Source organism: Glycine soja, chromosome 7 (assembly GCF_004193775.1).
Source record: "Glycine soja cultivar W05 chromosome 7, ASM419377v2, whole genome shotgun sequence".
In the NCBI taxonomy this organism is placed as follows: Eukaryota; Viridiplantae; Streptophyta; class Magnoliopsida; order Fabales; family Fabaceae; genus Glycine; species Glycine soja.
Window position 1 is genome coordinate 30,651,844 of NC_041008.1, and position 13,646 is coordinate 30,665,489.

Genomic DNA, 13,646 nt, shown 5'->3' on the forward strand with positions numbered 1-13,646 from the left:
CTAGAGAGACCTTTGATTATGAAATTGCCAGAATATTTTATTCTTCAAGACTACTATTTCATTTAGCAAGGAATCCTCACTATAGGAAGGCATTCTCTGTTGCTGCCAACAATAATTGTATATCTGGGTATCAACTTCCAGATTCCAATAAGTTGAAAACAACCTTACTTGAAAATGAAAGAAGACATGTAGAGAACCTATTACAACCGATAAAAAAAATACATAGAAAGAAAAAATGTGTGGCATTGTAAGTGATGGGTGGAGTGATCCTCAAAGAAGACCTCTTATCAATTCCATGACTGTGATTGAGAGTGGACCAATGTTTTTAAAGGCCTTAGATTGTTTTGATGAGGTAAAAGATAGGGATTTCATAGCTGAACAAATGACGAATTTAATTATGGAGGTTGGTCACTCAAATGTAGTACAAATTGTTATTGATAATGCACATGTATGTAAGGAAACATGTTTGATCATAGAGGCTTGGTTTCCTTTCATCTATTGGACTCCTTGTGTTGTGCAAACCTTAAATCTTGCATTGAAAAATATGTGTAGCCAAGAACACAAAAAAAAATAATGAGGTTTATGAAGAATGTTGTTGGATCAAACAAATTGTTGACGATGACATGTATGTTAGAAATTTTATCATGGGTCACTCTATGAGACTATCAATGTTTAATTCATTCAACATATTGAAGTTGCTAGCTCTTGCTCCCACAAGATTTTCTCCCACCATAGTGCTACTAAAGAGAACATTTGAAAAAAGGACTTCAAGAGATGGTTATTAGTGAGCAGTGGTCTTCTTATAAGGCAGATGATATTAACAAGGCAAAATTTGTGAAAGAGACATTGTTGGATGACATTTGGTGGGACAATGATGATTATATACTTTCTTCCACTACTCATATCTATGATGTTCTTAGAAAAAAAATACGGATACAACTTGGCTTCATTTGGTGTATGAAATGTGGGACTCAATGATTGAAAATGTGAAAAAGGTCATATATCGACATGAAAGAAAGGGAGAAGGTGAAGAATCTATCTTTTATAAGGTAGTACATGAAATATTAATTGACCATTGGACTAAGAGTAACTCACCTCTTTATTGTTTAGCTCATTCTTTAAACCCAAGGTGATACATTATATTCTTTCATTTATAAAGTCTATTTTTTCCATATGTTTCTATTATTTATCTTTTCAATTATTATGATTTTATCTTGATACTTTTTTAGGTGAGACTCTTTATTAAATATATTAGCAATTTGGTTTTTAGATTATTTTCTTAAGAAACAAACTTTTTGCCTTGTGAAATTTTCTTTTGAATGATAATGATGTTACTTAATATAATTTTTTTATGCGTATTATATATATATATATATATATATATATATATATATATATATATATATATATATCATGTCCCCATATTTTATGTTTTAGAATTAGCCACATTATGGTCTCGATGTCCTATCCAGTATTGGTGTTGAAGTCCGTGCTCCTTAACAAACTATGTTTATAGTTATACTTGGGGGCTCCATGTTTTGAATTACCCTCCTACAGGTTGTAAGTATCTTTTATGTCTGGCTTTACAGGTATTTTAATCCCACGAAGGGTCTCTCTGTAATCTGGTTTACGCCATTCTTTTAAAAAAAACAAAATCTATTTTTTCTATTGTATTATGATTACTAAATTTACCAATAGGAAATAACAATTTGCATTCTTTATCTTTGATATTTTCTGATTTCCTTTCTTGAGTTAAAATGGGTGTTGCTAGGTGCACCCAGTAGTATTGCTGGTGCACCCAACATTTTTCATTAATGCCCAAAATGCCCCTGCTTGTTGTTCATTTAAGTTGTGTTTTCTGTTGTTTTATTTTTTTACGCATTTATGGTTTTGTGCTTCCCTTTCTCCATTTCGTGTTGGTTTTCCATTGTTAAGAGAGGTAGTGGTTTGGTGGAGGTGAAATTGTTACCGGTCGATGATTGTTGCGGTTATTGGTTCGATTTCGTCGGAGGTACACACTTTTCTGGCTGACTGGTGATCCAGGAGATTTTTCACATATAGATCAACTTGATCTGTATGATTTATACGGATGAAATTGATCCGTAAGTACGAAGTTCATTCGTATAAAGCATACGGATGAACTTCATTCGTATGGGTTTTTTAGTTTTTTTTTTCATTCCTTAAAATTTTATTTTTTTAATTATTAATATGTTAAATTACTCATTTGGTCCCTATAGTTTCATAGTGTTTTTTAGTCCCTATAGTGTACATTTTATTATAAATTATGAATTATTTATTTATTACAAATTATATATAGTATTAGTATATAATTTAATTGTTTAGCTACAAATTAGTTATAAATTATCAATTATTTTTTATTACTTGGTAATATTTATGTAGTTAATTTTTATTGATAATATTAATCAAATTTTGATGGTAAGGACTAAAATGGAATTAAAATATAAAGTATAGGGACTAATATAGGGTTTTTGTTTATTGATATATATGACTATGAATTGTAGTTTGTATAATATGGTGTGCACTAAAAGATTATGTAGAGTTTTGTATGATGTGGAAATTTTTGATTTGTTGTTAAGATGGATGAAGATCAATGGATGTATGATAGTATAATGTCTAAAGAAGTTGATATGGATGATCAAAATGAACAAGAATGTGGTGTGAATGAACAACATGTTGATTGTTCGAATGCGTTCAATACTTCTCAAGTAATAATGTTCATTATTGTGAGTGATTTGATAAAATGAATGTGTTGTAGAAGACTAAAATTGTCTAGGTTGCATTATAGGTGTTTGGTATCCGAGATGATGTTTTGCAATGGGCTTGATCAGTTGCTCATGAAAATGGATTTGTTGCAATCATTATGAGGTCTGACACACTGACTAGTAGTAGAGGAAGGAGTTCATTTGTGTTAATTGGTTGTGAAAGGAATGGTCAATATAGGTGTAGGAAGAAAGATTTTGTTAGAAGAGATACTTGGAGTAGGAAATATGGGTGCCCCTTCAAGCTTCATGGGAAACCAGTGATTGGAGGGCAAAGTTGGATGGTGAAGTTGATGTGTGGGATTCATAATCACGAATTGGCCAAGTCATTAGTTAGACATCCATACGCTGGGCGATTGACTAAGGATGAAAAGACAATTATTGCTGATATGGCCAGGTCAATGGTGAAACCAAGAAACATTCTGCTAACGTTGAAGGAGCACAATGCCAATAGTTATACAACAATCAAACAAATATACAATGCAAGAAGTGCATATCGTTCTTCCATTAGAGGAAGTGATACTGAAATGAAACATCAAATGAAGCTTCTTGAAGGAGATCAATATATTCATTGGCATAGATTAAAGGATGAAGATGTGGTACGTGATATATTTTGGTGTCACCCTGATGCAGTGAAGTTATGCAATGCATGTAATTTGATGTTTTTGATAGACAGTACCTACAAAACAAATAGGTACAAACTCCCATTACTTGACGTTGTTGGTGTGACACCAATGAGGATGACATTCTCTGCTGGTTTTGTATATCTGGAGGGTGAACATGTTAATAATGTGGTATGGGATTTAGAATGATTTTGAGGTCTATTTTTAAGATGTGATGACCTCCCTATAGTTATTGTGACTGACAGAGACCTAGCATTGATGAATGCAGTGAAAACTGTGTTCCCTGAGTGTACAAACTTGTTGTGCAGGTTTCACATCGACAAGATGTCAAGGCCAAATGTAAATCCCTAATTGGTCAAAAAAATGCTTGGGTGTATGTCATGGATGCCTGGGGAAATCTGGTTGATTGTCCTTCCGAACAGCAGTTCCATGAAAGCCTTAAGAAGTTTGAAATTGCTTGTTCACCTTGGCCAATGTTTGTTGACTATGTTAACGAAACATGGATAATCTCCCATAAGGAAAAATTTGTTACAGCCTGGACGAATAAGGTGATGCACTTAGGAAACCCAACAACAAACAGGTATGAAAATCTTCAACTTTTTCTAGTAAGGTTAATGAATTGATGGAATTTAATTATTGTATATGTTTATTGTTTATTGTTTTTTGTGTATTTGAAATGTAGGGTTGAATATGCTCATTGGGCTTTAAAAAGAGTATTACATAATAGCCTTGGAGACCTATGTAGTGTTTGGGATGCCATGAACAACATGATCACGTTGTAGCACACTGAAATTAAAGCATCCTTTGAAACAAGTACACATGTGGTTGGACATGTTTTTAAAGTTACCTTATACAAGAGGCTTCTTGGAATGGTTTCAAGGTATGCTTTAAATCAAATTGCTGCTGAGTTTGAGCGTGTACAGTATGCTGGCAAGAATCCTTCTTCTTGTGGTTGTGTCATGAGAAGTACGCACAATCTTCCTTGTGCATGTGAGCTATCTAAATATGTTCTTGGTAGCATCCCACTAGATTCAATCCATATGTTTTGGAGGAGACTCAGCTTTTCAGATTAATGGTTATCTGAGCCCTTAGTGACCATAAAGGAAGAGATGGAAACCATATCTAAAAGATTTGAGGAACTTGATGTTTGTGGTGAAGTAACTCTAAAGAGTAAACTTTGGGAAATTGCATACCCTGATCAAAAATCTATGTGTGTTCCTCCGTCAAAGGTCAACACTAAAGATGCACCGAAGAAATCGATGAACAAAAACCAAAGATCAACAAAGTGTGATCCGTCTTACTAGGAGTATGTTGATGCTTTTCATTCTGTGCAAAATAGCAACTCTTCAGTGAAGCGTAGTGCATCATCTTCTGACCAGCCGAATCCAAGAAGGATCATGTCGATGTTGGATCAATTTCAGCCATTTATACACGATTTCATTGACAACATTGTGGATGTCAAAGCTGACAGTAACTTTTTATATCAGTCGATTGCCACTTTATTAGGTATGGGTGAAGATTCTTGGTCATTGGTGTGCAACCATTTGCTTAAAGAACTTGCCAAATGGTTAGAGGACTATATCAAGCTCTTCAGTGGCACAGACAGATTCGAGGAATTAAGGAGGTCCCTACTTGTTGTTGGTTATCCAAGGTATGTAATTTAGGTTTTGGTTTTTAAGAAGTAACTTTAAATAACTTTGATGTGTATATTTGTTTGATTCAGGTTACTGTGGATAAGTGGATGGATATAATAGAGATGGGATATGTCATTGCATCAAGGTATAATGTAATCCTTGTATCGTTGTCCCAATAACAAAGCATGACGTTTTTTCCTCTTAGAAGTCAACCACCAACAGATTCTTCTGTGCATCGCATAATATGTATCGGTCACGTCTATGACAATCATTTTGTTCGGGTACATTGAAGATAGATAGTCTTATTTTTAAATTTATGCAATCATTTGTGTTCATTTGACTTAATATTGTTTGTGCATGTACAACAGGTTTATTTAAAAGACCATTGTCCTTTACTGCCTCTAGCATTGTTATGGTCTAGCAATTGTCATCCTCAGGCAAAGCAGTGACCAACTCCATATATTAGTAGAATGCAGCAGTACAAAAGCTTCATGATGTTGAAAATAGACTATGTAGACATAAATGAAGACTGAACATGCAGCAATGGCCTTTATTCTGTTTCTCCTACTTTGACCAACATTTGAATTTTGTTACAATGTTGGTCTTCAACCTATTTCTATTCTCCACCGTTAGATTATGTGGTTTCTCCTTTAGTTTACTTTGTCGCTCGTTTTCGTGATGTGAATGTGAAGGAGTATATTGGGATTAAAGCCAAGAATTTTGGAGAAGCATTGTCTTTGATTAGTACTTGAAATTATATGTATCTTAATTATGTTATGTATTAATTCCTTAAGCATTTATCTAGCTAGATGCTTTATTAATTTAATTTGCTTCTTATAATTCTGTTTCTTAGTGAATTTCCTATTTTTATTGGTTGTTAGGAAGTGGTAGATATATGACGTACGTGGTAGGAAGGATTGAGAACAACTTCACATTTTAAGTGCAAAGTTGATGTCTCATTAACTTTACACCAAGGTTTTGGTTCTAGCACATTCAAATTTCTATAGTGGAAAATAGATTTTGGTAGCCTTTGTTAAATAGGTTTCTTCTTTAAAATTTCTGACCTTCTATAGCATGTTTTTAAAAGATTTATAAGTTTAATTTAGTGCAAAAGACAACAGTAAAAATAAATACACTTATTTTAAGTATTTTTTTGTGAGTGAATAGGCAATTTAGTCCCTGAGATTGTAACCACTTTGCATATTAGTCCCTGACTTAAATTTTAATTCATAATAGTTCCTAACTTTACATAAGTTTTGCAAAATAGTCCCTGTCGTTAAATTCTCAGGTGACGGCGTTAGTGAGGTGTATAGGTGGCAATTCAGTGCCACGTAGATTGTCCAACGTGGCACTGAGGTCTGCATCTATAAATTCTCTCTCACATGCAAGGTTGCTTCTTCTTCCCCAAAAAAATTAGGGTTTACGAAGCTGCTGGTTGCTTCTTCGTCTTCTTCTTCTTCTTCTTCTTCCCACGCTGAGTTGCTTCTTCTTCTTCTACTCTGAGGCTCAGTCCCTGCTGCTTGTTCACTTGATTTGTCCATGTCTGCAAGTGGCAGTTGTTGTGCATTTTCTGGTAGTTTCATTCGGCAATGCCACCATGGAAGACGTGCAGCTATTCGAACTGCAAGAACAAGGAGAAACCCAGGAAGGTTATTCTATACTTGTGCATTACCCCCAAACAGACCCAGATAACTATCAATTTTTTCAATGGGTTGAAGAAGAAAACCAACTTTCTAATTCGTCTTCTGTCTCAAGAGAAACAATGGTAGTGGCTGATTTGAGGCTACAAATTGAAGCTTTGCAGAAGAAAATGAGAAATTTAACAAACATTGTGTTGTTAGGTTTTTCATTTTTAATTGTAATGTTAGTTTTAGGGGGAATGTACTTTAGGTAAAATGTGTAATAGCAGCTTTTGATATTGTAATTGTTGTTTTGCTGAAGAATTTGTAGTAGGAAGTAGCTTTTGTAGTGTAATAGCAGCTTTTGTTGCTACTGTCAATTGTTGTTTTGCTGAAGAATTTGTAATAGGAAGTAGCTTTTGTAGTGTAATAGCAGCTTTTGTTGGTACTGTCAATTATCCATTTCAATTAAATATAATTTGTTGGTGAAATTTGTTGCTGAAATTTGCAGTTTATTAAATATAATTTAATAAAAGAAAGAGAATTAGGTAATAAGAAGCAACTCATAATGTATGTTGGGATGGATTGTACTACTCCAACTCCAAATCCAACACAGTGTATAATTTATAAAAGAAAGAGAAGAAACATGACTTTAGATCAATTTCACATAATATTTGACATCCCAAAGCATGGTAGTTAGAAGCAATTGTTCAGTAGGGCATAATGTTTACATCATTTCACATGCCAGTGAAGCTTTCAAAATATACAACTACACATCCTAATATCAAAATGCAACAAAAAATGCTTCTTCAGTTTTCTTCATCAGCAACCTTCAAACTCAGCAACCTTCAAAATGCGCAACAAAAAATGGGTCTTCAGCAACCTTCAGCAACCTTCAAAATGCAACAAAAAATGCTTCTTCAGTTTTCTGCATCATCTTTATCAGCAACCTTCCTTTGTTTGGCTCTTGTTATGGCTAGCTTATTCCTTGTTATTGGTGGAACAATAGTTGCAGGGACCTACATGTAAATGCCAAACATGAATAATTGTAATATATAAAAATGGAGTGCAGCAACAAATTAGGTTGAGATAAAACTACTTTGTTGTGACAAATATTTACCATCAACTCCATGTCACTATCTTGTGACAAATGAGGCTGAGATAAATTAATCTCCACCGGATCTTGTTGAACATGAGCAACAGCTTCTTCAGCCTCATTCAAAGCTTGTTCATCTTGAGATAATAGGTGGTCATCCTCATTTGAAGTTGATGGTGCAACATATTTCTTTGGCCTAACAGGAACTCCAATATTTTTACAGCTTCTAATGTTATGATTGGTTTGGCCACACCTTCCACATGTAAACTCAGCCAATTTCCTTTTTAGCTTATGTCCTGTGACATTGTCCTCATCTACAGATCTCCTTCTATTTTTCTTTGGCCTTCCTCTTTGGACCCTTTTATGTGGTGGAACAGGGTGTGTATACTGTGTCTGGGCCCAATATTGTGGTCCTTGGACTGGTTCAATAAAATGCTGGTATGTCTTATTATAAGCTTCTATTGACAGCCACTCATGACACATGTCCTCAGGCTTCCCTCCTTTGTGAGTTATTGTTGCAATGGCATGTCGGCATGGCATCCCTACATCAAAGTTGTAAAATCAGCACACATGTAGGTTAGGAATGAAAAAAAAAACTATAAAGAACACAACCTGTTAGTTGCCATACTCCACAAGTGCATGTCCATTCACCTAAATTGACCTCAACCTTATTCCCCCACATGTGGACCTCATATCTCAGGCCCATGTTATCACCACACCCAATGGGAGTCCATTGATTAGCAAAATGGAATTCTTTTTCTAGTCTTTTATACTGCACTGGACATAATGGTCCAGGTTTTCCAGAAAGTTTAACCTTGCGGGCAGCCATGGTTTTCATGATATAACTTCTAATTTCTTCAAGCATTGTGATAATAGGCTTGCATCTATACTGCAGAATTCTGGAATTGAATACCTCACAAGTGTTGTTGCATATATTGTCCACCTTGGGTATTGTACTGAAGTGGGCTTTTGTCCATGCTTGTTTGGGCCATTTATTCAAATACTCCCAAGCCTGGCAGTTGATTGTCTTCAAATGGGCCATATGGCCTTCAAACTTAGCAACAGTAGTGGATTTTGCACATTGCCACACAATTCCTTTAAGTTCCTTGCTTTTCCATTGCTTTGTAAAATTTTTCCAAAGATGCAAGACACAAAATCTATGAGGTGCACCAGGCATGACTTCCTGTAAAGCTGGAATAAGTCCCTAAAAAATTGCAGCAAAGTAGTAAATACTTCTGGACTAGTCCCTAACTTATGTCATTAACTTCAATTAAATACCTAACTTATGATAACAATTGCAAATCACACCATGTCATACCTTTTGCATGTCTGACATGAAATTCCACCCATTCTGTATGTAATCCCCAAGATCTTCATGCAACAAAGTTAAAAACCATTTCCAATTGTCTTTGTTCTCAATGTCCACAACAGCATAAGCAATAACATAGATGTGGTTATTGCCATCAAGCCCAACAGCAGAGAGCAAGTTTCCTCCAAATGCACTCTTTAGGAAACATCCATCTAGACCTATGAATGGTCTACATCCAGCAACAAACCCCTTCTTACAGCCAGCAAGACAAATATATAGCCTCTGAAATTGTGTGGACCTTCTGGACTTGGCACTGTGTTGATCTTAACTGTTGATCCAGGATTGCTCCTCAACAATTCATGTGCATAATCAAATACTTTGGCATATTGTTTCCTCTCATTCCCTTCCACTAATTGCTTTGCTTCTTTCATGGCTCTCCACATCTTTGTAACTTCAATGTGCACTCCAAACTCTTGCTTGAAATATTCCAAAGCTTCAACACATTTAAGGGTTGGCTGCATTTTGAGTTTGCCCTCAAGTTTACTGACCACCCACTGTCTATTTGCTTGTTTGTTGTTCACTTCTCTGCAGCAATTATGGTTATGCTTAAATGTCTTTATCTGAAAAGAGTTTCTAACTTCATTCTTTGCACAGTAGATTTCCTAATCACAAAATGCCTTCTTGCATTTTGCTCTAGCCCTCTGTTTATCATTCTTCTTCCACTTGAACTCCCTGCCCATCAATATGCTATACTCCCTCAAGGCAGATTTAAATTCATCTAGAGTACCAAACTCCATCCCTAATTCCAACTTCTGTTCACCAACTCCACTGCTTTGACTATATTGAGGATAAACTTCAACATCCTCATCTTCATCATCACTACTAATGGGGATATTAAGCTCCTCTGAATGATAACCATCTGTCTCAACTTCAGCTTCAACTTCATTCAACATACAAGAGAAATTTATAAACCACTCAGCATATGTCTCATCACTGTCAACTTCCTTTTCCTCCTCACTATCAGCAACATCTCTCTCTTCACCATCAGCATGTCTCTCCTCACCAGCTTCAGCATCCCTCTGCTCACTACCATCTCTTTGCTCACCAGCATCAGTATCCCTCTGCTCACTACCATCTCTTTGCTCACCAGCATCAGTATCCCTCTGCTCACCACCATCCCTCTGCTTACCAACATCCATCTGCTCACCAGCATCTCTCTGCTCTCCAGCACCAACATCTGCATCAATGGTGATAAAGTAAAAATTAATCATATTAATTAATTATGGTAACCATGTCGGACCAAGTACAGATGAATTAAAACTTACCTTCCTCATGGCCAGCAACAGGTACATCATCTAAATCATCCTCATTCTCAACAGCTTTTCGAATTGGATCACATTCCAAGTACAACATATGTGGGACTTCTTCTAAAATTGGATCTACTTCATGATGAAAATAAACATTTATCTCATTCTCATTTTCAAAAGCATCCCTAACTAAGTGTAATATATCTCCATCAGTTGTACAACTCCTTAACCCATGATTAAAATCTAAGTCCTTATCAATCAACCAAAAACATTCTCCTATATTACTATACTTCTTACAAGCTTTCACCAGATCATATAAGATAAATGCATTCAGGCAATCTGCAGATATATCCTCCCAAACGTCAAATTCTCCGCCTATATATTCAACCTTTCCATCACTGGCACGTGGAGTGAATCTTCCTCCATGGTGCAATACTAAAGTTATATTGTCATTCATTCTACACAATCAGAAACCGCAAACATGGTCAGATATTAGGAAATAAAAAAACCTACCTCAAAAAGCGCGAAGACATTGACATTGTCAAAAAGCGCGAAGACAAAATCAAAAACCAAAAACATTGTCATCTATAAAAACAGAGCATCATAAACGAAAATAATAAAGGATCATAAACCTCCCTACGAAGCGCGAAGACAATGCAGATGAAACCCCTCGAACATATAAAACCCCAAATCAAACCACCAAAACAATGCAAACGAATTGAATGAAACCACCAACTTGACAAAAAGCGCGAACCCTCAATCACGAGAATGCAGGGGAGGGAAGAGCAAACCGCAAACAGTTAAAAAACCCTACAGCAGTAAGACAGTGAAAGGGAAAATGGGTTTACTTCATTTTTTATTTCTTTTTAACCTAATTTTTCAATTCAATCCTTGCCTTGCCACATAATATTGCTGACTTGGACTCAAACCTGCCACATTGGATGCTTACGTTTGCCAAATAGACATTTGACTAATGGAGGAAATTAGATTTTAACAGCAGGGACTTATTTGCATAACGGAGGTAAAGTTAGGGACTATTATGAATTAAAATTTAAGTTAGGGACTAATATGCAAAGTGGTTACAATCTCAGGGACTAAATTGCCTATTCACTCATTTTTTTGTTGTTAAATGTTAATGGTTAATATTGTTAATTTTAAGATATAATATGGTTTTCATGACAAGATACTAAAAAACTTATTTTGTGAACGTTAACCCTAATATTTAGACGAATAAACATGGCATGAAAATTATAAACCTAATAAGTTTACATTTACAAAATGTTTGGGAAAACCACAATGTTGTCAACTACAACAAAATTATAAGCATCGTCCAAATATGAATATCTAAAAACGATGACATCTATGGCTGATGCATGCACCACCTTCGTCGCGACTTGACATAAACATTGCCATCTGTTGTGACACCCCTAGCGATCCTTATGCAGTCTTCCATGACCTCATGTATCTTTGTGTCTGTAGTGACTATCCTTAGGTTGAGCAGACGCTCCAACCTTTCTGCGATTGCTTGGCAACCATCCTATCACATTCAAAACAACCCATATACAATTATAGTAACTAAAATAAATGACATTTAATAAAACATTAAAACAAGTCATCTTACCACTGCATGTCTAGGCTGCTCCACATCAAAAGGTGCATGTGAAGGTCCAGCTTCTGGTGCCACTAGGACCTCAGTGATATCTGGCTCCACATATGTGTCATGTTGTGGCACAAGTGGATGTTTGGGCGGATCAGCTGCCTGTGTGGGTGTCATGAACAGATGAGAGATCCTAAAGAACCAATCCATGTAGTCAGATGCACACTGTTCAGGCACAAGACAAATCTGCCCCGCTGCTACTAGATGTTCAGAGTAATGCATCCACCTGTTGTCAATATCTTCAAATGACAACCTGACACTTGTAGGCTGTGGAGGGATGGTCTGAACGTATCCAAATTGTCGCACCACCCTCTCTGGTGGATGTGTGACCATAACGGGACCCCATCAAAGCTCACTGGAAAAGCATGAAATAAGGTCAAACGCCCGAACTCCTCGGTGCTCACCATAAGGCATCCAGCATACATCAGGAATCATCAGTCCATCTGTACGTGTCCGGTACGTCGATGCTAGGAATCCCTTCGAATAAGCCTTCATAGTAAGCCACATGTAGGCACATGATGACATCTCATCATAGTCTGGATCAGTGACGCACTCAACAATAGAGGGAAAATGCTCATATATCCAACACTACACACATTAGATCAAAATAAAACAAATGTAAAATTAACATATTAAAAACATATTTAAAACATAGTCCAATTTAACATATTCAAAACATAAATATTAGTTGTAATAGAGTGATGTAACCAGCAAGTTGTCGTCCGCCGCTCTTACAAGCATCATTCAAATGATCATACATATGCACTAGGGCGGCATCTCCCCATGCATAGCTTCCACTCTAACTCAAGTCTTGGAAAGCATCTAAAAATACAACACGAACATGTGTTGCACTCTTGTTAGCAAAAAGAGTGCAACTTAACAAGTGCAGGAGATAGGCACGAGCTGCAACAGTCCAATGTCGAGCCTCACATCTCCTCTGATAAATATCCCGTAGCCACGATAGGCGTATGTATGCCCCCATGACATTGTGTTGTCTCAGCTCTAGCTTCCTCTCTCGAGACTTCAAGCAACTCCACCACCATCAACACCGCTTCATCCACATGCAGAGGCTCGATGCTACGGAAGGCGCCTATGATTGGAAGATGAAGCAGAGACACCACATCATCCAACGTGATGGTCAGCTCCCCAACGGAAAGATGGAAACTGCTAGTTTCCTTGTGCCACCTCTCCACAAAAGCAGATATAACTTCCTGATCGCCAGTGTCTACTGAACATGCGATCAAAGGACTTAATCCTGTGGCAGCGACTAGCCCTTCAATTTTGGAGCAGGCCTCCCAAATTTATCAACCTTCCATGGGAGGATAACTTCAATTCAGAATGTTCATGAATTGAAGTATAAATGATTTGAAAATTTATAAACATAATAATATAAATTATGACAAAATTTAAATAATAAGAAATACTTAACAAATAACTTTACTTAAAAATTTAAAATACCTCTCCATTCCATATGCTCATTGCAACATGGTCACCATACTCAATTAGCACTGATGGGTCACGTGGCCCACTTGGGAATCCCTCAACATCATCAACAGCAAATCCCTCAGCACCATCAATGATGTAGCTCCATGTGGAGCTTGTAGGCCTTGGATCTTCATCA

The 13,646-nt window shown here is 36.3% G+C and overlaps 2 protein-coding genes across 2 annotated transcripts; both read right to left on the reverse strand.

The window, feature by feature from the left end:
- Positions 1 to 7,647: 7,647 nt before the first annotated feature.
- LOC114420572 lies at positions 7,648 to 9,718 on the reverse strand. The gene is made up of 3 exons (XM_028386433.1): positions 9,071 to 9,718; positions 8,365 to 8,956; positions 7,648 to 8,294 (listed from the first exon to the last, which is right to left on the reverse strand). The coding sequence occupies exons 1-3, from the start codon at positions 9,086 to 9,088 to the stop codon at positions 7,648 to 7,650; spliced, it is 1,257 nt and encodes a 418-aa protein (XP_028242234.1). The 5' UTR covers positions 9,089 to 9,718.
- Positions 9,719 to 9,723: 5 nt separating this feature from the next.
- On the reverse strand, positions 9,724 to 10,907 carry LOC114420573. The gene is made up of 2 exons (XM_028386434.1): positions 10,387 to 10,907; positions 9,724 to 10,298 (listed from the first exon to the last, which is right to left on the reverse strand). The coding sequence occupies exons 1-2, from the start codon at positions 10,823 to 10,825 to the stop codon at positions 9,724 to 9,726; spliced, it is 1,014 nt and encodes a 337-aa protein (XP_028242235.1). The 5' UTR covers positions 10,826 to 10,907.
- Between the last annotated feature and the right edge of the window lie 2,739 nt (positions 10,908 to 13,646).